This window comes from Uloborus diversus, chromosome 7, assembly GCF_026930045.1.
Source record: "Uloborus diversus isolate 005 chromosome 7, Udiv.v.3.1, whole genome shotgun sequence".
NCBI classification, from domain to species: Eukaryota; Metazoa; Arthropoda; class Arachnida; order Araneae; family Uloboridae; genus Uloborus; species Uloborus diversus.
This window is the reverse complement of record NC_072737.1, coordinates 98464718-98490153: the sequence shown is the minus strand read 5'-3', so window position 1 is coordinate 98490153 and position 25436 is coordinate 98464718. Positions and strand designations below refer to the sequence as shown.

Sequence of the window (25436 nt, the reverse complement as noted above, 5' to 3'; positions counted from 1 at the left end):
AATACAAAGTCCTCAAGCTGTGCTATAGTTTGTGTCTTGTTGGTGTCAACTGTTGAGATACATGTATTGTTAAAAACACACAAAAAAAAAAATTATTAAGAACATTAGCAATATCACTATCGTCCTGAATTAAAATTCTGTGATCATCAACCAGTGGCCAATATGACTATTTCGAACTTTCCCCGAATTAGCGTATGCAAAAAACCTCTTGGGATTCCTGTTTATGTTATCTGCCAGTCTTTGCTCCAACTCTATTTTCTGAAACCGTACCAAATACTCAAATTTACGCCTTGCCTTACAATATTGGAGCCTATCTGCACTGTGACCAGTTTCTCTAAACCTATGAAAAGCAGCTTGCTTGTATTTTAGAGCGTCTTTAGTTTCCCTGGAGAACCACATTGGCCAAATTTTAGTGTTGACACCCATTCTCCTAAAGGAAACATGATCCCCAACCGTTTTCGCCAGCTTTTAATTAAACTCTGCCCACTGTAGATTCACATTGCTATTGTCCAATCCAGAAGAAAAAACTGCTTTCAAACTCTGCCTAAAGTGCCACAAAATCAGTATTTCTGAAATTGGACACAAACCTGAAATTCTCTACTTTATGCATATCAAATTTAATCCCAAACCTAATACTGTTGTGGTCACTATCTCCAATGTGTTCCCCTACACATAACCTCCGAGCAGAACCTTCCATATCACAGAAAACTGGATCCAAAATCAGGTCCTGTCGAGTACCCTGAGTTACAATTTGATCTAAAAAACAGTCACCAATTACTTTCAAAAATTCCTCTCCTCTGCTATTGCTATGGTAAAAATTATTCCAATCAATTCCTGGAAAATTAAAATCTCCCATTATAATGACTGACCCTTTGCTTGAAATGTCACTAATAATACTAAACATGTGTTCATCTTGACCCTGGCTTAAGTTGGGTGGCCTATAAATGTTCCCTAAACGTAGTTTATTGCCCTTATTGCTTATCAACTCCAACCAAATCATATCAATCTCATTAGGTTTATCATTAATTACCAATTCATTGCAAGTTAAAGTGTCTCTGACATAAAATAAAACCCCACCACCTCTTTTACCTACTCTATCTTGTCTAAACAAATTATACCCAGCAATAGATAATAAATCATCATCACTTTCGGTAGCCCATGTCTCGGTAACTCCAATAATATCCAACCTCTTGTCTATTGTTATGCTTTTCAATTCTTCCATCTTGTTCCTAATATTACGAGCATTTGTATAAAAAACCTTAAGTAAGCCCATCTTACCTTTATTTAATGCTGCGCGATTATTTGAATCCCAACTGTTAAAATCTTTTCTCTTACTAGCCACCCTATTTCCGTTTCTACTAAAATCCCAATAGTTAGTACCCATTCGAATTCTGGTCCTTAAAGCATGCCACCCATTCCAACTTAGTTTTTTGATTTTGAATCCTCTAAAACCAAACCACTAACTATTTTGACCCCTGTAGAGCTCAGATGCAGGCCATCCCTAGCAATCCAATCGCGTTTACATTTACTCCACACATCAATAAACCTGATACTACGCTTAATGCAAATTTCCTTGAGTACCAGGTTCATACACCTAGCCCGTTGGTTTAACCAACTCCTATGCACTCCATATTGGGAAGCAAACCAACCACTAGGTCATTTGCCGAACAGTTGGTTTCTTTGTCCAACAGGGAATCCCATTCCTTAGTAAACTCATTGTTGTTACTATGGCCTACATCTTTAGTTCCCACCCACAAACTACATCCTCTTTATTAAATACCCCCTTCTTTTCAGCAACCCTACTTACATCTCTCACCCGAGCCCCTGACAAACAACATCTAGCCACCTTACGTCTAACTCTGCCTATTGAGTTTCCCACCTCACGCACCATTGAATCTCCCAAAATTATGCCCTTTGTTTCCCAGTCTGTCGCCTCAGCAATAACTTTCCCCTTTACCACTGGAATATTCCCACTATCTAACACACAGCTAATGCCCACCTCCTTTTTACTAACTTCCTCCTTCACCTCTGGAATATTCCCACTATCTAACACACAGCTAATGCCCACCTCCTTTTTACTAACTTCCCCCTTTCCCTCTGGTGTGTTTACCCCATCTACACTCCTACAACCTAATGCTAACTCACCCTCCAAAGTAAGCATCCTAACTCTGATTTCTGAGAGTTCAACACAGTTAGTGCAAATGAAATCCTTCCCAGACTCATCCTTCCCCTTAAACAAGCAGAACATCTGACATAGGTCACAAGAAATCCACTTGTCCCCTTTACCACTTTTACCAATAGGTATTTTTACGTTAAAAAATTTCGTATAAATACCTATTAATTTTTGTTTCTTTTTAGAAAAACTACTTTCTTTTACAACAGAATTTGTGAAGCCAAGTTTGCCACAGGACTTACATTCGGAGTTTATCTGTAAAGCTGTTTCACAGGTATAAATTCATTACTTGTATATTTTATACTTGTATATAGGTATATAGGAGTCTCTCAATTTGCTCCAAATGTTCATGCTATTAAAGTTTGCACCTCTTTAGCCTCTCAGAAGATTGTTAATGGCTAATATAAGGCTACCTTCCTCTTGAAATAAACATAATGGCTGTGAAATTGGCAAAAACTAAAAAAAATTGGGAGGTACCATTTCCAAAAATTGGGACGTTGTGAGTTAAAACAGTGGTCATTTAATTTGGATTCAGGGGAAGTAATTCTATATAAAAGTCATTCTCCAAAATATGTAACTTTTGAATGAAAATAATTTTCAATTTCAAAATCTTTTTTTTTCTTTCATTCTTATGTGAAAGTGTTACTTATTAGAAGTAACCATAAACAAAAATGGCTCTACTAAGTTCAAGTTATTTTACTCATAAACAAAAAAATAAAAAATTATCTTGTTCACGGAAATAAAAATAAATATATAAATAAATAAAACTTTTATAGTGTTTGAAAATGGAGGCCAATTTAACATCAAAGAAATAATTTTGTTACTTGTGCAAATAATAAGTTATTATATTGATTAGTGTGAATCTAAATTGAACTCTCTTAATTTAAGTACATCTTAAATTTTAGTTATCCTTTTAGTTCAAATTTGTGTTTAAAATAATACAGTATTAATGTATTTCCAAATTTAAATTTGAGAATATACTGGTTATTTATAATTTTGGTAGAGTGTCTAAAATTGATGTATTTTCCCTCCATCATTTATTTCACCTCAGAAATAATGACATTGATAAGGGCTATCACGGAGATAAGATTCAAGCAGGTGACGAAATTTCCATTAACATATTTACATTTTTTAGGGAAGGAAATTTTTATTTGTTGATACAATCTGCACATGTTAAGCATATGAAAATATGTGCACTTCCATTTTTACATTATTTTACATCCCTGAAGTTCAAGGTCACGGAGGTGAGAATTCTCAATAACCACACTTGGTTCTTAAAACAAAATCTTGTCTTCTTGATTTTCAACAAAAATCTCGCAACTTCTTTATGGATGAAAATAAACAAGGGGGGCTTCCTTGCATCATAAGAAATAAAATTTGATGTCATTACTGCCATCTGTTAATGAGATATGGCATTTTTTGTTTGGCCTACATAATTGAAAAAAATTGAGTTGAAAATATTGAAAAATTATATGTATTTAAACAATTAGTAGTTTAGACACTTGTAAAAGAAATTACAAATAAATAAATATAAACTTTTAATTAAACATGTTATTAGGCAACATTAACTGTCACACCATGTGTGTGACATGTCACGGAGGTGAAAATTCCCATGCTGTGAACCAAATATATATTAAGATAAAAATTATTATTTAAAAAATTGTTGGCAGGTTTAAATAGATATATTTTTGATGAAATTAAAAAACATTATTAAATAAATTGTTCCTTTAAGTTTTTACTGCAAAGGGCATGTGACTGAAAAGTTACACTTTTTGAAGAATGACCCATAAGGATCGGCAAGAAGCGTTTTGATTTTTTTTTTGCTGCACAGTGTACTCAAATCAGAGTAACTTTTAAATGCAAAAACATAATCATTTCAGCATTTCCAGGGCTTAAACTGTTTCTTATTGACTCATGCGTGTTTTTATTTCTTATGCAAAATAACATTTCATGATATTTGATGGTGAGGTGCAAAAGAAAATATATTGCATTTACAAATACAAAAGTGACGGCCAGCAACAGGCTCTGGGCCCAGCTAGACTGGTCCTAGTCAATTTACAATCCCCAGTGAAGATCAATGGCCCTCTTAAAACTGTCTACTCCTTTCCTCATTACCACCTCTTCCGGTAAGCTGTTCCAAGGTTCCACTACCCTGCTAAAATAATAATTTTTCCTAATATCCATGTTAGCCTGAGATTTAAATAGTTTAAAACAATGACCCCTTGTCCTGTTTTCAGTGCTAAACTTTAGCCCCGTAACATCTTTCGTTTTAATAAATTTAAACAGCTGAATCATGTCCCCTCGGCATGGGTGCAAGACCTTCCGTCTCAGGACGGATTTCCGTCTTGACAAAATTTCCGAGACGGAGGTCGGGACGGAAAAATTCGATGACTTTCTTTTAGTTTTTAATGAAAAAAGAAAAATTGAGTGTTTGAATAATATGCTTTAATATTACTGGACCGTTCCATAACCACGAATTTACATCGACATTCTCTCGGTTTTCTGCCATGGGCTCGTTTTGTTTGCAACGTGCTTTTGGAGGAGTGGCTTTGCGACTCGCGCCGTTTCACTTTTTTTTTAGGTGTAGCTCTGTTATTTCCAACTCGCTGCATTGACCAAGGAGTTGCTGGTTGGAAACACCGATGGGCAACCGTTCCTGCAATTTTGACAAAGACTTGAGGAAAAATTAAATTCTGTCATTGAATCTAACACTCGCTAGACTGGGAATATTGGAGGGGGGGGGAGAGAGAGAAAGGAAAGAAGAAAAATAACGGAGCACGAGTTTGCGAAAAAACGCTGCTCTTGCAAAGAGGGTAATCTGTTCGCAAATTAAAACGTTGATATCTTGGACAATCTAAGGCGGGGTGGGGGGTTACTCACGGGTTACAGTATAAAATATCGAAAAACTGAATTGAAAATATTTTTGAAGCTAGGAGTGGTTCGATATTTCTCCTCTGCAAACCCTTAAAAATTTAAAAGTCAAAAAGTTTTAGGCTGTCTTTAATGATGTAAAAGCGGGAAGGGGGAGGTTTTGAAAAAAATCGAAGACTGGAGACTTAAAAACACTAATTTAGGCAATCTTTGGTGAATTTATGAGAGATGGTTTTGGTGTTTTAACATGAAAATGTTTTGTAGCTGATGTATTAAAAACTATTTGAGGCTATACGTAAATGACTTAAGTTAAAGGGCATTTGAGACCTTCTTCCGAAAAGTGTTTGTAATTGAAGTCTTAAAACTTTCATGCTGTCTTTGGCAATGTTAAGAGGGAGGGAGGGCGCTTTCTTTAGGCGAAATTCCGAAATTGGAGTCCTAAAAGCGCAACTTAAGACCATCTTGGGGTTCGGGGTTCTCCTTTCCCAAAAAATATTCAAAGCTGAAGTACTCAGCTTTAGGTAATCTTTGGAAGACTTAAGAAGAGGGAATTCGAAGGCTTTCTCTCAATACGTTTTAGAATTTAAATTCTTAAATCTTCGGTGATGAAAAGGGGAAACCGTAAATTTAAGTAAAATTTAGTGAACTTAGAGGAAAGAGTTTGGGGGGGGGGGGGGTCTCTCCTCTCTCCCCGAAGTATTGAGATGCTATTTTTGAGTGAGTTAAGAGTTAGGGAATTCAGGGGTCTTTCTCGAAACGTTTTCGAAATTGAAGTCTTAAAATTTTGGGTTGTCATTGGCGATGTGTGGAAGGGAGTTGCTCTCTCAATAAAAAAATTAACCTTAAACAAAAACTTACACTGCATTTAGTAAACACAATGAGAGGAGGGGGGTATTCCGCACCCTCAGCCCGAAATATTTTTGTTTCTGAAATTTTTAGAGCTTTGTTTTGGGCTATCTTTGACTGACTTAAGGGGGAAGGATGTAGGAAGATTCTTTCAAAAAGTTTCCAAAATTAAAGTATTAAAATTTTTAGCCGATCATAAGTCATGTTTATAGGTAAGAGGGGTACTATTCCTACAAAACAATTTAGAAACTGAAGCCTTAAAAATTGAAATTTAGGACATTTGTGGTGAATTCAGAGGAAGGGTTTCAAGAGTTCTCTTCCGAAAATCCTCTGATGCTGAAATATTTAAAGCTCCACTTTAGACTATATTTGAGTGCGTTAAGAGGGATGTGATTCGGGAACCCTGCCTGGGGTTAGGATTCGGTTCCCCTATTTCTTTTTTTAATTAATGAATGTTGGAAAGGGTACCTTGTTTAAAAAATATATCTACTTCACTGAAGCGATTTTTTATTGCTAATTCTATCTTATAAAAGAATTCTTTTTCAAATGAAGACTGTGTGGGGGAATGGTGACAGTTCATTATCATTAGTCGGCTTTACTCTTCCCCCACCTTTCCTTCTTTTCTAGTTTGTTAGCGCTACCTTGGGTAGACTTTCCGATCAGAACTGATTTATGTTGCAAAAGTGAAAATCTTATGTCCTTAAGCGATTTTATTGCTACAATAAAAATGTTTACGATCAGCAAAAAAACTAATGGTGGGGTGCTGCAAACGCTTTTACCCCTTACATTATTCAACATCGTCTAAAATTGCGTTTTTGAAACTTCAATTTCGAAATGTTACCGAAGGTGGGTTCCTGAACTTCATCCCTTCAATAGTGCATTCAAAAAGGCGTACAAACGTTATGAAATTTAAATTACAATTTGTTTTTAAATCTTCAATTTCAGGAAAAGCCCATAGCGTCCCCCTACCCCTTCTCTAATATTTTTTTAAGGTTGCCCAATATTGTGATTTTGGGACTATCAGTTTGAAATAATTGAGGTACGAGTCCCTGAACCCCTCCTTTCCCTGAACTTTAACAAAATGGCCTACCATAGCGTTTTTTGGACTTCAATTTGAAAAAATTTATGGGGGAGACCCCCAGACCCCACTCCCCTCTTTTATTGCCGGATTTTAGACTTTTTGGAATTGTGATGTCAAATCACTTAAATATTACAATTTTAAGGCTTAAAATTTAAATCAAACAGATTCCAAAACTGGCATTGTTAAAATCTACAACATTTATACATACAAATTTTTCCTTAAGCCCGCATGTGGGTGGGGGGGGGGGGGGGCTGAAAATATTTTCCGTCTTGAACACATCACCAAACTTGCACCTATGCCCCTCGGTCTCTTCTTTGCTCAAGACTACATTTTTAGCCTTCTAAGCCTGGAATCATAATCTAAGTGGGAAAGTCCACTTATTAGCCTTGTAGCCCGCCTTTGAACCCTTTCCAATACATTAATGTCTTTCTTAAGATAAGGAGACCAAAACTGAACAGCATACTCCAAATGGGGTCTTACCAAACTTCTATATAAGGGCAGAAGAACTTCTTTAGATTTATTTCCTTTGGATTTGTAATGTTTTCAGAGATTTATTTCCCCACAGGTAATGAAGTGTTCAAAGGTTTAGTTAAAATAATACTAAAAATATTCCTCCTCATTTTAGGGTTAGATGTTAAATACCTTGAGATAGAAAATCCTTATTTCTGATAAGGACTCAAAAATATTGCACGCTTTACTTCAGACATGCCGTAAATGTAATAGAGAAATTAGAATTGGAAAATTTATTTGAACAAAAAAGTTTTTTTTTTTTTCACTCTAGAGACATACATACATTGATCTTCTAAAATAATACCTGCATTCACCTCAGACCCTCCAAAAAATACATATATTTTAGAAAATAGTTACTTTGCAGGTATATCCAAAGAAAATGGAGTTCCACACTTTTACAGAAATGTTTCAAATCTTCTGAAACTGGGAGTCACTTTACTAGACTATTTTCAAGGAGACAGTTCAAAAAAAAATTTGGGGAAGTATTCTGCCCTGCATTTTAGCCCCCAAATAGCAGGGTTTGTTGATTTAAATCAGCTTGATTTAAATCATGATTTAAATCAAGTGAATAAAAAAAAAAAAAAAAAAACAATTGATTTGAATCAAGTGGTTTTTTTTTTCCAAAATCATTTTTAAAATCAGTTGTTTTTATTTTTATAAATCAATTTTGTATTTTTAGAATGTATTGCTCTAGATTCACTGCATTATCACTTTGAAGGGCAGTAGTCGTGCCCTGAAACCACTTATTTATTAATATTTTTCTCCCTTTTTTCCCCCGAGTTTTTTTAAATCAGAATCACTTGAGTCCTTTTCTTTCAAGTTAAATGAACAACAACAGATGGCATTTCAACAAAAGTATCTTTTTCTGTAGGCTCTTTTTTTTCAAATAATTCCAAGTTATGAGCTCAAAAATGAAAAAAAATTTCAAGTTATAAATTTTTTTATTAGTGCTAAAATAGTCAACTGTTTTTCTTCATTTTCCTTGAGGTATTCAATCATATAGTTCTAAAAGATTCCAAATCAATTTTTTCATGAATAAACACATATTTTTTGGCAATAGTTGAGGCTGTGAACAAATGAGGACATCACCCCCTCTGCGAAAGAAATGCATAAAAAAATTTTTTTGACTGACAATTCTATGTCTAGATGATCAAATAAACCCACTCATAGTGTTTTTATTTCCTTTTACAAAAAAGGAAGTATTTTATTCACGAAAAAACTTTCACTCAAAAATCGACCTTAATTTCCATTTTACTCACCCCCGAATGAATATTGAGTTTTATTTTTAACTTGACCACACGTGGATAAGTGCCTAAGAACATATAAACATGCGAAATATCCATAATGACGATTCCCGAGTTAATTACAACAAATTTTCTCGTGACGTCTGTATGTATGTATGTATGTGTGTATGTGCGTCACATAACTCAAGAACGATAAGTCCTAGAAAGTTGAAATTTGGTGCGTAGATTTATAGTGGGGTCTAGTTGTGCACCTCCCTTTTTGGTTGCATTCGGTTGTTTCTAAAGGGATCTTTTGTCCCTTTTTGGGGGTGAATCATTGTTAATTTTGATGTAAACTCAAGTGGTGTTATAACTTGACGATATATCGCCAGTCTTTTGGTCTCCAAGTTTGTCACCAACTTGGTGACAAATTTCGCGATTTTTTTTTTAAAAATATATTTCAATTTGGCTATTGTTGGTGATATTTAGAGAGTAAACTATTGAATCACATTAAAATTGCCAGTAATGGGGAAATGACATTAAATTGGAAGTAAAAGGAAGTCGTGTGATGCACAACATCAGCTCGTTTCATAAGATTTCTAAAAATTTAATGATGTGCCCTTCAAAAGGTTAAACAATCATAACTTCAATAGGCATTTATATAGATCTCTCTTTTTGTGTGTGTAACAGATTTTCACTCTTCTAATATTACTTTTACTCCAAAATTAGTTTAGAAGAAAATAAAATTTTGCAGTTTTTCTTATACACCATGACTAATATAGTTGAGAGAAGTAATTATCCAACATATTTACAGTAAAAACGTACATGATAGAAACCTTATCTTTAAGCAAAGCATGATACAAAATCACATCTGATCTAAGTATTATAACAATGTATTTATAAATCTTAAAAATTTATTGAATAATTAGAGAACTTATCTAAATTTTAAAAGTAAGCTGAATCAATTCATCTATTGTATGAAATATATTATGTTTATAAGTAAAGTAATTAAAATCAACAATTTTTTAAGATTTAAAAAAAATCAGAAATATCTGATATAAATTTTTAAAAATCCAACTTTTTTGATTAAAAAAATCAAAAACCCTGCTAAATAGTAATTAAATAAAAAAGAAATGAGTTTATTAAATTTTATATTTTGAGCAATGAAAATTTGTTTATTTTCTTTGTGGATCAAATTTATTGCTGTTTTTCTTACTGCCCAATATTTCAAGTATTTTGGTTGAAATTAATCTTTTTTCTTTTCTTTTTCTAGATTCCGTCCATATTTGAGTCAATTCTGAAGTTAGTTAATGAAATCGGAAATAAAGAAGAGTTTGTTGTTGATATCGAAAAAATTTTAAAAGTAAATTAGTTACTTATTAAAAATAATGAATGTATCCTAAATTTTAAAATAAGTCTAATATTAAATGATTTTTATCTTACCAATGATCTTAGAGTTTTAAGTTGCTCTCGTTAACACTTATTTCATTTACAATATTCTGTTGCAAGATATATTTTTCCTTGTTTTTGAAATCAATATTTCAATTTAGAAACACTTTAAGTTATGAGGCAGTCAAATGCATAGCTAGATAATATAGATGCAAGTATGCACGCCGCAGCAGATGCTGTGTAGATGCACTTGCTATAGATTTGTGCTTTGGCTGAAAATTGTTAGTAATATCCATAATAAATACTGATTATCTTCAAAATTTGAAGATAAATTTAATGAAAAATGTTCATTATAAGTTCTTTTCACGGTATTTTTGACATTGTAGAGTTCGTAATGGTATCGTTTTTCGTCATACCTTTTTTATTTACTATTTGATTTGCAAATTATTTTAGTTTGAGTTGGTGTGTTGGTAGGAAAAGCTCAAAATGAAATAATATGCTTGTCAAACAGTAAATCAAAAAGTTATGGCAAAAAAAGGTCACGTTGCGGACTCTACATAAATGTCAAAATTACTGTGAAATGACCTTATTGCTTTCACAAATACATGATTGAAAGCAAAAGGCATCTTTTTTCTAAAAAATTTACTTACTTACTGCATGTTGATTTTCATTCCTGCAGATAAATTTGAGCTATGTGTGCAGATACTTTATATTTTTATCTTACTATGATCAAATGTAAAACTTTTACATTTGTATGATATGTTATGTCAATGTTTATTTATTGAAGATATCATCATTTTTAATCATGCAACCATTCAGTGTCAATGTTTTGAAAGAAGTGTGCTGCATCTTGTCAAAAAATTCTTTCAAATCTACGTAATATTTTGATTTTATTTGCCAGCATTTGTTCAGCAGGTTCGTTTTATTTAAAACTTTACTTATCCTCCAGGATGTTTGATGTCAACTGCTTTTTTCAAACAAAAGATGACCAGGCATTCACTTTTTGTTTTGGTTTTGTTAAAGTAGTGAGTTGAATTCTGCTTGGAGCCAGGGGGCTATATAGACTAGAGAGCAAATATGTTAAAATTATGAAACAGTTCGACCAGATGACACTCTCCTCAATCAGCTATCCAACATCATGATCTTGGTATTTAATTTGTAAATTCTGTTGCATTTCTGCACATTAATGTTTTGGTACATTTTGTTAAATTTACTTCTGCCCTTCTATTACTAAATAGTTTGATAGTTGTTTTTGCTATTTATTGTACTATGAAATTTGTATTCATGATTGATTGAATTTTAAATTTGCAATCTTGCATTTTTGACTTTGTATCCCTGTATTTTAGCTTTAGTGGGCTTGTTCACCACTTACAACATTGTTTATGTACTAACAAAGCACTAGAATTTCGAATGAGAATTTACCAGAATTCGAGCAATTCTAGTGATTGATTTTATTTTAATCTGAAAGCTACCAAATGTTGATCAAGCTAATGTCCTTTAAAACATCTTATTAAATCTCACTGCTTGTTTGTCTTTGTTTTTTCTAACTTTGGAATCTCACCTTCATTTTAAGTTTTATTCTGTGCTTTTACAAATTTTAATGTCATTTGATCTATGATCACATTTTTAGATGTTAAGTAAGTAGTCGGTGTATGGCTTGACTTCCAAATTGCAACATGAACTAGCAGACCTCTTTCTTTATATTGTCATTCATTTGCTCAGTTATTAGCCAATACCTTTTACCTATTGCATTTTGTATCACTTCAAATTTTTTAAAGCTGACGTATAACTTTTACCAGTTGCTATAAAACTATGCTGTTAAAGCAATAAAAAGCATGTTTTTCTTGTTACGAAGTTGTTTTTTGTCAAAATAGTAAAATAATCCATAAAATTTCTTAGCGGACAAAATTGTTTTCCCTGTATTTTGATAAACACTTTTAGTCTTTCTGTCTGTTAATAACACAAGATACTTTTTTCTATATTTTAGGCGTCTGGACTGTGTTTAGAAACACTTTTGCCATGCTTCAGTTGCAACAGATCATCAGAAGAAATGTTAACCCTTCATGTTGTAACCTTAAATACACTTTGTATAGCCTACCAGCACTGCAAGGTAAAAGCTATAGAGAAGAGACTTCGTATGGCTTTTTAAAGCAGTTTTTTTTTAACGTTACTGCAGAAAATTTTTGCTGTGGGAAAAAAAATATTTAAATTGATAAAAATAGATTATTATTTTTTAAAATTAATTTTCTAATGAAACATTAAAAGTAATCATAGCCTTGAGTGGTTTATGTCAAGTTTTGTCTTTTTAATAAAATTAATTTTTTAACATTTGATATTTTGGGAAAAGGCCTCTTTGCAAGGCCTATTTTTAGCATTGCTAAAAACAAATATATTTCTGCAACAAATGCAAATTTCCATTTTTATATTATTTTTTTTACTTAAATTTTTCTTAAAAAAAAAGAAAAATTTCTAAAAAAAAATCCTTTAAATATTTGAAATGCATAATATTTTATTTTACCTACAATTTGTGTACACTCTGAAGAGGAGACTGTCTTTGGCTGCAATTCTTATGTAATAATTATTTTGATCATGGAATTTGAAAATACATAATGTAAATTTAATGTGTTTTCAGGATAGTGAGCTAATTTATGAAAATCAAATAGAAAATGTTGCTGATAAACTTGCTGTTTTCTTCAATCAAATTCAAGATTTAGAAAGGGTATGAATACTACCTTTACATTATAACTCCAATCATTTTCCCCCCCCTTATGTCTGGGTGTTGATTATGATAATCTCGGCTTATTTTAAAAGAAGTCTGTCTATTATTCCGTTTGATCATGCAATTTGAAAATCTTTAATAACAGAATTTTTTAAAAAACACTAAGCACTTTTTATAATGCACTCAAAACGTCAAAATAACTTTCTGGGTCAGCAAGAACAATTCAAGTATTCCTGTAGTTTTCAGTAATTCCAAGAAACTGACACTGCAAATGAAGAAAAGTGCGGCTCAAGTCATGTAGAGAATTCCTTATCATTATCAAGCTTTCAAACAAATTTTGATTGTTGAAACATGCATATTTTTCTTAATAGGAAAGTTTGGTTTGAAATGACTTGAGCCGCACTTTTCTTCGTTTGTAGTGTCAGTTTCTTGGGATTATTGAAAACTACAGTGTAAATGTACTACAGAAATAAAATAATGTTACCATCACGAAACTTCACCTTATTTTTTCATTTAAATACTCCATATACTAAAAGAAAGAAAAACCTATATGCGTCCCTGAAACTTTAAGCAATTGGCACTAAAAACTAATCCATGTTCCTCCCTGGGATTTATTTGTGTGCTAGTTCATTTAAATACACTAAGTGTCCAAAAAAAAAAGTCGCGGTCAAATTTTAAATGTTTCAATTTTGAAAGACGGTGATTCGATGAGTATTACAGATATTTGCATAAATCTTTGCTTGATGCAAGTTTAAAATGCGGGCGTTGCACTAGAAGACTGTTTAGTTCAAAGTAAGCATGGGTGGAATCAGTAGTTGTGTTCAAGGAAATCATGTAACAGATCAAAAAGGGGCAAATTGTTGGCCTGTACCAAAGTGGGACAAAATGCAAAGACATAGTTGAAATTAGTGGTATAGGATTGCGAACTGTTCAGCACATTATTAAAACGTGGAAAGATGGCAGAGAAGCTACCTGTTGGCGACATCTTTGTGGTCGTAAATCTATTCTGGAGGAACGTGACCAGCATTCTCTAAAGCGATTAGTGAAGAAAAAATGGCAAGAAATGGACCATTCAACTCACAGCACTCTTCAACGAAGAAAGTAAAACAATTTCCAAGCGCACGATGCGACGAGAACTTCAAAAATCGGGACTAAGAAGCTGTATTGAAATAAAGAAGTGACTTGTAAGTGCCATTAATCGAAGAAAGAGACTGCAATTTGCGAAAGATCATAAAAATTGGACAGATAATGATTGGGGAAAGGTCATGTGGTTCGATGAGTCAAGATTTATGCTCTTTCAAAATGAGAAAACGCTTCAGGTTTCGAACAAGAAGCAATGGACCCTACATGTCTTGTTCCCTCTGTGCACTCTTTCGGAGGCAGTGTAATGATCTGGGGTTGTTTCTGTTCATCTGGACTAGGCTCGGCTGCATTGTGCACCAACCAAATGAAGTCTGCACAGTACCTTAACATCTTGGATGATCATGTTGTGCCATCTTTGGACTTTTATTTTCCTGACGGTAGTGATGTATTCCAAGACGATAAGGCCAGAGTACAACTGTCAAATCTTGGTTCAATGAGCAAGATGCATCATTTCAACACATGATTTGGCCACCACAAAGTCCAGACCTCAATCTAATCAAGAATCTGTGGGACATACTTGAAAAGGATTTAAGATCACACACCACACTTCCTTCATCTATTGAACGTTTAGGAGACCTCTTGATGGAATTTTGGGCGAAAATAAAAATGGATACTTTACTAAAACTCAATGAAGCAATGTTTTGGCGCAATACGCGCAAAAGGTGGTCCAACGAAATACTAAGGCATGTGCCTTATTTTTTGGACACATAGTGTATTAAAGGCTTCCCAAACTAATTTATGTTCCACAACATACAAGTTAGCCCCGTGATCGATCATTGGCGTAGGTGAGGATAAAAATTCTACAAGAGTAATGACAGTGCACAATGCTTGCTTCAAAGAAGCCTTGATTCAAAATTTTCATAATGATTATTATTAACATTACTGTTGCAAGGCAATAAAATTTGTAACAATGGATTTTATATTCAAACATTTAATGGGGAAATTACAGGAATTTACTGTTTTTCATCCTAACTGAAATGCTTATTTTATTTTAGAATTTTAATTTTTCAGCTTTTTTAAGTTGTACCTTAAGATTAAGCAAATCATTTAGTGAAATCCCGAAGTCTCTTAATGGTTTTTCTCCTCAGATATAAGCAAAAGCAGGCCTCAGATTTCTCCATGACAATCAGGCCGAGTATAATAAAAGTGCTTAAAAAAAGTTATACCTTTACAAAGAACAAATAATTAATTTAAAAAGTGTTCATTTAACTTCTTATATAATTTATCAAATTTTGAGAAATGTTCATAGAAAACTCACTTTTTTCAAAGACTAAAATTTGAATCTATGTTTTGTTATCTGTCTCAAAATGTTTTGACTGATAATTAAAACTAGCTGCCAGGAGTGCTAGATTAGCTGCCTTCAGCGGATTGATGTACTCCAACTTCAGAAGTGTACTTCGAAGTCATCGCCGCCTTCTTGCTGCTGCCTGTTGCACAGCATAGACCTTGCCGCCTAAGGTGGCTCGCTTGACCCACCTACAGCAGGTTTCTGCAGCAACCCATTTCCTGGAAGTACCGCTGGGGTACTTTTGAAGCTTTGCCCTGTATTTGCCCCCGTGAGACAGCTTAAGCTGGTGAAAGAATTTAAATTGACATTTTTGGAATGTAAATTACATTCCTTTAAAACAAAAGAAAAAATCATTTTGCCAAAAAGCGCAATTCAAGCCATTCATAAAGTATTTTCTCTTTGTGCATCGAAGAAATGCACTTCACTTACGCCATTTGATAAACATTCGCTTTCCATGAGTGTTTTCCTGTCTACAAGATTCAAAAACTTCTGCTTTAAGCATATGAGCCTTGAGCATCTTGGCCGCTTGCCAGAATTGTGGGGAAAAGTTGTTTTGAAAGAAGAACCAAGAGGAGAGAAATTTTTTTTTATTAGTATCTCCACTAATTAAAGTTGCACAGCTTTGCCACATTGCTAAACATGTAGTCAAGAAAATTACAGATCTATCGATACCTAACCTGTTTTGATGCTCAGTTTTCTGTTAGGAGTAGCTATGACATAGATAAATAGTTACATACAATCATCTTTTATTAATATTAGATATTTAACTCTCATTTAAAAATGAAAGCCAAAAACATCTTTCAAATATTCTTTCCTTTTTATTTATTTATTTTTACTTTCATTATTGTTTTTATTTCTTTACTAATTTTTAATGTGTTCAGAAGATTTTAGTTTTCTATGTCTGTATGTATAAGTGTGTGCATGCATATATAGTAATAAACAAACAAATGCATCTAGGTAACCTTGATTACCATAAGTAACCTTTGTTTTGAGAAAGTAATTCACTTCTGAAAATAATGTAAACAGTTACTTAACACTATATCATACAATGAAGATGCTCAATGATTGACTAGATCACTGGTGCCCAACCTATGGCTCGCGGGTCACACACAGCCCGCATAGCTAGCCCGTGTGGCCCATTGTATTTCTCAATGTTCCAAAACAAAAAGCAGGATTAATGTTGGTGTTATAAATTTGGAACCAAATACTCTGAAATTTTCTGTAAATTAGCGCCCTATAACCAGGACTAAGGCAGAAATACATAAAATACACTGCCAGCTCAATCACTCCATCCGAAGACGGCAGTTTCGTGCTTATTAGCATTCATCAGCCCGGAATAGAAAGTGCCTGAGCTGGAGGTGGAAAACCTCTTAAGGAAGCCAAGAGGGCCAAATAAACTAGTGGCTAATATAGAATTAACACTAACCAGACAGGGTGACCAGAGCATTTGTTTGGTTCAACTCGAAGATTGCAGGCAAGGCATGGTATTTTGTCTGGTCAGTGCTAATTCTGTATAACCTTCCAGTTTGTTTGGCACTTTTGGCTTCCTTAAGAAGTTTTAAACCTCCAGCTCAGGCACTTCCTATTCTTGGCTGATGAGGCACGAAACTGCAGTCCTCGGATGGACTGCCTCAGCTGTGGTGTATTTCATGTATTCTGAAATTGTTTTCTAAAAAAACAGATGTATCTAATGAAAGAAAACTGGTAATTGATAGCAACAGTTATTGTTTTTTTTCTCTCCTTTTCCATTTTAATGTTAATTAGGAAATTTTACATATGTTCTGACCTGTAAAAATGGTTTTAATATGAGGTGTGGCCCTCGTACAGGTCATTAGTTCCCAACTAGTGGTTCACAAACCCCTGAGTGTTTGTGAGGTTGATCAAGGTGTCAACAGATCAGGGAAAAGCCAGGGGACTTTATTAATCAGGGAAATATCAGGGAAACAAAAATTCAGGGAAAATGGATGAAATGAAGAACAAAAAAAATTTTTTTTTTTTTTGATTTGCAGAATTAAGTGTCTTAATTCCGTACACATTTTCCGTGAATAATTTGTTTTAAAAAAAGTAAAATTAATGAGGTGCGGTTATGCACTGCCACATATTTGTGCATTTTTTCCCCTCAAAGTCGAAGTAGCATTACCTCATTAACCACAAGACGAACTTCCAAAGATTGCTTCTGTGTCTAAAAAGTTGTTTATTTTATGTAGCTTGAATTTTCCTTTCTCGCATTCCATGCTATGTAAAATAAACAACCCTACAGGCTAAAAACACGCCATCATTAATGAATTAGCTCCCTCGCCTTTACTCATTGTCATGGGCACCCATATGCAAAATTTTAAGGGGGGATTAGATATTTTCCTCTTGGGTAACTAAAAAGTAATTACTTGGCTTAATTTAATCGCTAAAATTGAATGTTTAATGAAAATCAACTTCGTTTTTTACCATTGTATTATTTGCTGTCGCTGCAGATTATACAAAAGGTTTTTTTTTTTGACTTCAAAGTTCTTTTATTTTAAAACTTAGTTATATACATTTATATTTTGAAATCAATAATTATTTTTTGCATTTCAATGTTTGTTACGAAAATAATTTAAGATTTTTTTCCGTCTAATAATGAAATCATTTGAAATTGAGTTGTGTGCAAAAGTAAATATTTTTATTATTTTTTAATATTTAAAATGTTGTATTCATTCATTCATTAAAACATAAGTTCTTGATTGGTTAATAGCTCAATATGACTGGTTGTTAAAAGGTTTCAATTTGTTTTACATAAATATGTCTATTAGTTACATAAATAAAACTACATTCAGTTCAGCATTATTTCCATATAAAGTTTTTTGTTTTATGATGACTAAATATATCTTTATGTATGGTTTTAATAATTTCTTAGAACTCTTATGTTAACTGGTTTCTGGAAGTAAAGTATTCATGTTAGATTTCGCATAATATTTCTCTGTAGATAATTTAATATACTAATTTTACTAAAAAAAGGAGCACCTTTTCAAAATATTTTTTTAATTGACAGCTTAAAGCGTTTTAAGCACTGCACTTTATTTAATATGTAATGGTTTTCAGGTAGGGCAAAGAAATAAAACCAATATCATTGGTAACGTAAATCGGGGAAATTAGTTGAACTTAATCAGGGAAAAGTCTGGGAAAATTTTTTCATGGTTCCTGTCGCTACCCTGTTAATAAAGGAAGTTTGCAAAAATATTTTAATGGTGGAATTTTAATATGCTAGCTTAAGATGAAACCTAAAGTTCAAGCATTTGTCTTCATATTTATTCTTTTGTCCTCTGGTATATTCAGTACTCTTTTGCAGGGTTGGCAAAAACCCGGGTTTTTTTAAAAAAGCCCATGGACCCAGGGTTTTTTGGGGTTTTTTAAATAAAACCCAAAAAACCCAATTAAAGCTGGGTTTTTTAAAAGAAATGTGGGATTTTTTTTTTTTTTTTTTTGTCTTTTTTCAGGGAAAATGTGGGGTACTTGTAGCATATTGTAGCCTAAGTATATGGACAAAGCGCAAAAATTGTCTTAAGGTAAAAAAAAGCTGGAAAACAGTTAAAATTCAGTGTTTTCTGAAGAAAAGTATAAAATACGACAAAACCCAAGAATGGTGAAGTTTCAGATTTTTTAGATTCCATGATTACCAACAGTTAAGCCAAAGTTACTTCTCGAGTGATAAAATCTATTGTTTGTTTTTAATTACTACATTTTTTTTTTTTTTTTGCATTTTACTTTATTGTATTTCATTTTGTTATGCAAAACTACTGTGGAACATCAAGTAGTTTAAATCCCTTTTTACTGAATTCCAGCTTAATCAAGACATTTCTTTGATCTTTATGTTGCCTGTTTTTCTATTTCTGTGTACAGACTAAGAAATATTAAACTTTTTCGTAAGATAATGAAAATACTGTACATCCTACTCTGTTTTCTGTCTGACTGTTTGAGAAACCTGTTAATTTCTAAAAAATATACCTTGTTTATTTGAGATTTGTGACGTGTTGGTTTGCAGGGAATAATTTCCATGAAAGCCTTTTAGCTAGAGTAGTTTCCTCTGTACAATCTACAAATATCGCGAAAATCAGACGTGACAGTACTTAGTCAAGGTAATTTGAGTTATTTATTGACCAGTTAAAGGAAAAAGTTAAATATATTTATTTAAAATCTTTGAAGTATTTTTTTAATGCTGTCAAGAGTTAAGAAATACTATTTAAGTTCAAAATTCATTTTTTATATCTATTGTCTGTGGTAAAGAACAAATAAAAATAAGTTTAAATTGTGAAAATATTTAAATAATTCAATTTTTTCTGAAAACTTCTCAGAAAATTTTTAAAAACCCAAAAGTGGGCTAAATAATGGGTTTTTTTAATGAGTTTTTTCAAAAAAAACCATTGGGTTCAACCCAATTGGGTCCAATCCGGCCAACACTGCTCTTTTAATGTAAATGTTTGCATACTACGCTGACACGTTTTTAAAATTTAACAAATTATGCAACTCTTAGGTGTGTAAATTTATTTGTATGTATTAAAATTATTGCGTTCAATAATATTCTTTGCATCTCTTGTAGGCTATGTTGGTGGCTTTGGATAAGCTATTAGTGTTAAATCCCAACTCTATGGTACAGGATATAGTAGAAATGCTTGGAAAGTTAGGTCAACTTTTTTCTGAAATTGATGCAATGGCGTCATTTAAATATTGGAGATCGTACATTAAGTAAGAAAATCTATTTTAATATTAGTTTTGATCAGTGGTTGGAAAAACTACATTTCTTTTGTAGCGAACTACAACTACAACTACTTTGGCACAAATGTAGTTAACTACAACTACAACTACTTTTTTCAAAATGTAGCAACTACAAACTACTTTTGAAATGTAGTCGCTACTTCGCTACTTTTTAAAAAATAAATAAATAACATACACATACACACCATTTGAGGATTGAATGAAAAAATTTAAAAAATGTTCAGATTATATATTGGCTCATTTAAACATGGAATATTGCAATAAGTTTTTTATTCTTTCTTTCCTTTACTGAAACAATTCGTCAATCCAAACATTTTTTACCATTTGCACGAATATTCCCTGCAAGAAAGGATTAAGAAGTGGAAGGAATTCAACCTTCAAATTTTTAATCCTTTCCTGACAGTAAGTAGCATTTCATTCAAGAAGTGTAACTCGGCTACTTGAAATTGAGATAAATCCAGTCATAATTTGTTTTAAATTTTACATAGACATACATATACATGAAAGTGATTTAGATGATGAGAAGCATCTTTTAAACAAAAGAGAAACTTTAACTTTCATTATATGAGTTAATTTTAAAGGAACTTATATTTCGTAGGAATTAATTGCTTTTGAGCTTCAAGCTAAGGTTCCGGACCTAGACACCATCTCATTGACTTTTAATATGTCAATATATCAATACTCGATCAGTGAAAAAGAAAAAAAAGGAAAAATATCCCAAACGGTGCTACTAATTATCCGAAACATGAAACATAACTAAACATACTTACTTTACTTCAATGTGCAATTTTAAACAACAGTGGACTCTGACTACAACGCAATTCGACTAACACAAAATGTCTATATAGTGAGTTTTGCTCGAGAAACGCATTTTGCAGTTGACGCGAATTCCTCACCCGCAACACGAAAATTTTTGGAGCGGAAGCGCAGGGCTTATATCACGTTGTTTCTTGGGTACTGTATATTAGTTTGGTGAATGGAATTTCCCTTTAGCATCACTGAAAGACAAAATTTCCTGCACCGTACTTGTTGAAACATCAGATTGTTAACGTACAAATCGCCGCTCAGCATTTTTTTCTTTCTAAATATGAAGTTAGTGAAATATAATTTCGCATAAGCGAGCTGTTTATCTAAAGTTTGAAACGCATCCCTCGCGTAAGTTGAGGTTCGACTGCATGTGCAAATGGCATTGATACCGAAAGCTTTTTGCTTAACGGGCAAAGTTTTCATGAAACGGAAAAAATTTGTTTCTTTCTTTCTAAGCCATGCTCTATTCAAAGCGAATATTGGGAAAATGTGAAAGTTTCTATGCCAAACAAAGTAATGGCGTCAAACAGATACAATGTATGGCATCAAAATAATATGTCAGAGGTCAGCTCGTATTTTTCAGTCTTACGAATCTGATAGGTGCGAGTTTTACTTGCGTAAGACTTGCACTAGTCAGATTTGTTTAAAAATGCATTTTTTTTTTGAAACTTTATTCAAAAGTAGTTTCAAGAAATCGCTACAAACTCCTTTTTTTTGTAGCGAACTACTCGCTACTCTACTTTTTTTAAAAAGTAGTGCGCTACAATACAAACTACTATAAAATGTAGCTACTAGAGTAGCATCGCTATTTGTAGCGCGCTACTTCCAACCACTGGTTTTGATGCATTGATGTATGATTTTAGAGATCTGAAAATAATATAAAAGCATCACCATTTTATGTACAAAGCTTATACTTTTGCCCAGTCAAAAGATGATGGGTTTTGATAGTCTCTCATTAAAATTTTGCTCAAAGATGAATTTGAGGTGGGGGGGGGGATCTGTTTCTTTATGTTATAGATGATGGTTTAACCTTTTTTTATTTTTCCATTTAAATGCCAGTAAAAATTTACATATGGCTATAATTGTGTCAATTATAGACATGTATTAATTTCATAAATTAATTTTAATCAATTCAAAAGGCATTGGTGAAGTTTATGCAAAGAACAATTTAAAGCACAAAATTTGCAAATTTTGGTTGCAATATTATATTTCCTTAATTTATTTTTTAGTTACAAAACAGTTGTGGGTGTGGTCTTTGTAATTGGTTTATTTATTCCTTTTTCTTGTCTTTTTTTTAAAACTATTTAAAATTTTCTCATTTTTCTCTTAAACATGTGTTTTAATGGATTTTGTTTTTGATTTTAGAAATGTTTGACATATTCTCAGCACGTTTGAAAAGTTTCAGTTTTCAATGTTTCAGTTTTTGAGCTTTCTTTAGTCTTAATTATGTAGCTTTTTATGCAATTTTTATTTTAGATATTTTTATGTGCACATAATTATTGCATTTAATCATGCTTATTTTTGCTTAAGTTTTTTTTTGTTTGTTTGTTTGTTTGTTTTGTGTTGTTTTGTTTTGTTTTGAGGTTCGGGGATATTTTAAGCATACCGTATTTTCCTGCGTATTATCCGCAGGCGGCCTATAATCTGCAGGTCCTAAAATCGGCCTAAAGAAGAAAAAAAAGCTCTGTATAATCCATGCGGATAATACGATGTTAAAAAAAATAAATAAAGTTTGAATTTAACATACCATTTGAGAAACTAAACTAAAAACGTGAAAAAGTAATTACTTTGTAGGCATAATCAAAATTAATCTGAAATATAATCTAAAATATAATGATTTCTTCTTGAAATCTTGATTAGAGTACGCTAATTACTTGAAAAACAATGAGTCAAGACAAAGGAGCAAACGGTCTAATCTTGTGCAAATGGCTACCTATTTCACTGTAATCTCGCTTTTTTTACATGACTTGAATCGCCAAGAGGAACATTCAAGCAACATAAAATAACTAATAGTCCGGTCAATTTAGACAATTGAAATAACAAAAATTCCGGGAAAGCTAAATTTTTGTAGAGACCTTGGGCTTATTATTACAAATAATGTGCCAAAAGTCCCCATCGATCCCATGTGCGCTAAAAAAGTTATTCGGGGTCAAAGGTCAAAATCTTAGGTTTTTTGGATTTTTCTCAAAAACGGTAAGTTTTATCGAAAAGTACCGCAGACCAAAGTTGTAGATCTCAAAATTCTCTATAAAAATGGTCCTTATGATTTTTTCTCCAAGACCAAACTTTCCCAGATATTGCGTACTCTCAAAAGACAGCCAGTCATTTACAGAATCCCCTCTACTTGCATGACCTTGAATAACATCTGGCTATTCTAGTCCGTGCGGCATCGTTCACGTACCCAAAGGGGCCGGACCTACTAAGGGCATGGGCTCCCCTCAATATCGCGGAGCCCCCCCCCCCCTCAAAAGCAAGAGCCCCTTTCCAAAAACTGAGAAAAATACCCCTCAAAACAATCCCCCTAAAAATTTCAATGGTGCAGTCTGGGTCATGACCCCACCTGGGGGGTGGGCGGGCACCCCTGACGTACTTGCTTCTTTTAGAGTTAAACGTGCAGTTCGAGTGAATAAACGTATTAAGCACAAGCGTCTGCTGTAGTTTGTGCTGATCAATATTTAAGAAAAATGTCACAATTTTGCTTTATTTGCAATAAACTTTTGACTGAAGGTGAAACTGTTGTGCTGGGTAGTTGTGGAATGCCAACTTTAATCGATGCAAGTCTCAGGAGAAGTTATAAGAATGCTGATTATTTAAGAAGTCAAAAGTCCGTTACAATTCGCGTGGATTGCAGAAAATCATACACCCGGAAAAATTCAATCTCTGCAGCAACGTGAGGATAAAGAGGCTAGTACTTCAAAAGTAAGTCCTCCTCGTACTGTAGCGCGATTAAGTGAATTTGAATCCAGCTTTTGTTTTTAAAAACACTGCTTATTTTGTGGCTGTAAAGCGGATGAGGAGGCTGAGAAGAAGAAAACGCAGAAAAATGAAAGAAAAATTCATAAAGCAACGACTAAATCATACTCAAAATTAAAACGTGCAAGAGCAGCTTTTGACACACCTCAGAACGATCTTTAGCTAATTTTAAAGGGGATTCTTTGAATGTAAGTGTGGAAACTTTATACATTTTTCTGCGATAATTCTGCGTTTTGTTCTTCTCAGCCTCTTCATCTGCTTCCTCGCCACAAAATAAGCAGTGTTTTTTACAGTAAAAGCTGGATTCAGATTCACTTAATCCCGCTCTTGTTCGAGGTGGACTTACTTTTGAAGTACTGGCCATGCTCATTAGGGTGGATTAAAAAAAATCAAAATCTGATAAACGCTAAGTAATAGCCCGGAAAAGTTGCCTTTTGTAGAGATATTTGGTTCAACAAAAGGATTTTGACCGCAAAAAATATCTTGAAGTGTCGCTCGCGCCTCGAAGTTGACCATTAATGCATAAAAACTGGAAAAAGTTATATTAATTTCATCAAATATCAAAATTTGAGAAATTTGATGTTATTGCTCTTAAGAGCAGGCTTTTTGTGTAGATTACACATTGCATAAGATCATTTTAATAATAAACTGTATTTTAAAGTTCCACACATGCGTTGAGTCTTGAATTTGACCAATATAGTCAGAATTGAATAACATCGTGTTGCTCCGTACTTAGAGAAAAAATATAGAGGATATTAGAAGTTATGATTTGTAAAAGTTTGTTTTCATACTAATTAATTCTTACATAGATACGAAAAAAAAAGTAATAAAAGCATTTCTTATCTAGTAAAAAAAGGTTTAATTCTCCACTTAGCAGATAACTTTGGCTCAAAATGTCAAATTTACCTATGATAGAAAACAAAGGTTAAGTATAAAAATTTTAAAATAATGTGGCTTGCAACAGCCACATCAGTCACCCTTTGAAACAAAAGACGTTGCTAAAGAAATTTTAATGGGTTTTGAGCCCTCAAACTGTAACCACATTGATTACAATAACACATAAGTTTGACATGCGAGTTGAACTATTTTACTTCTCATAACTTTCAGTCTTGATTGAAATTGTGACTTGATGGTATTGTGGCTTAATATTTCTAGATTCTAATCTGACTCGAATAAATCCATCCCTTTTGGTTAGGCAGCAAACTGTACCTGATATTTATTTTTCTTATTTTATCTATCATCTCACTGCATTAGTATGACATGTGAGGTTTTGAGTACTTTCAACTTCTTTTTCTTATTTTACCTATCGTCTCGCTGCTTGAGTATGACGTGAAGTTTTGAAAACCACACTACTCAGTAGGTACGCCACCAAGCAATTTCTTTCAAAGTTTTATCGGAAGTCCCCTTTTTGAAAGAGGGAGCTGCCGAGTTTTACCAGTTCTGCTTATCAATGAGCTCATTGCAGTCACTCTGCTTCAAAATTGAAATCTGGAATTATACATGTTCATTGTCCATTAGGGTGTCCCAAGATATAATGGCGAAAAAAAAATTTGTGAAATCGAATACGCATACCCTCCAAATTTTTTCCTTTTCACCTCAGAAACATGAGAAAAAAGTTTTATTGCAATAAAATAACGGGAACCCGTGCCGACTTGAGGTCAAAGTTG

The 25436-nt window shown here is 33.1% G+C and overlaps 1 protein-coding gene across 1 annotated transcript in view; it reads left to right on the top strand.

Annotated features, from left to right (window-relative positions):
- The window catches only part of LOC129225715 (uncharacterized protein C1orf112 homolog), a 140481-nt gene that overhangs the window by 37091 nt on the left and 77954 nt on the right, over window positions 1-25436 (top strand). Inside the window, exons 3-7 of the mRNA XM_054860204.1 lie at window positions 2359-2447; window positions 9978-10067; window positions 12081-12203; window positions 12726-12812; window positions 19814-19959. Coding sequence (XP_054716179.1) covers window positions 2359-2447; window positions 9978-10067; window positions 12081-12203; window positions 12726-12812; window positions 19814-19959 — 535 coding nt within the window. The remainder of the gene's footprint in view (window positions 1-2358; window positions 2448-9977; window positions 10068-12080; window positions 12204-12725; window positions 12813-19813; window positions 19960-25436) is intronic.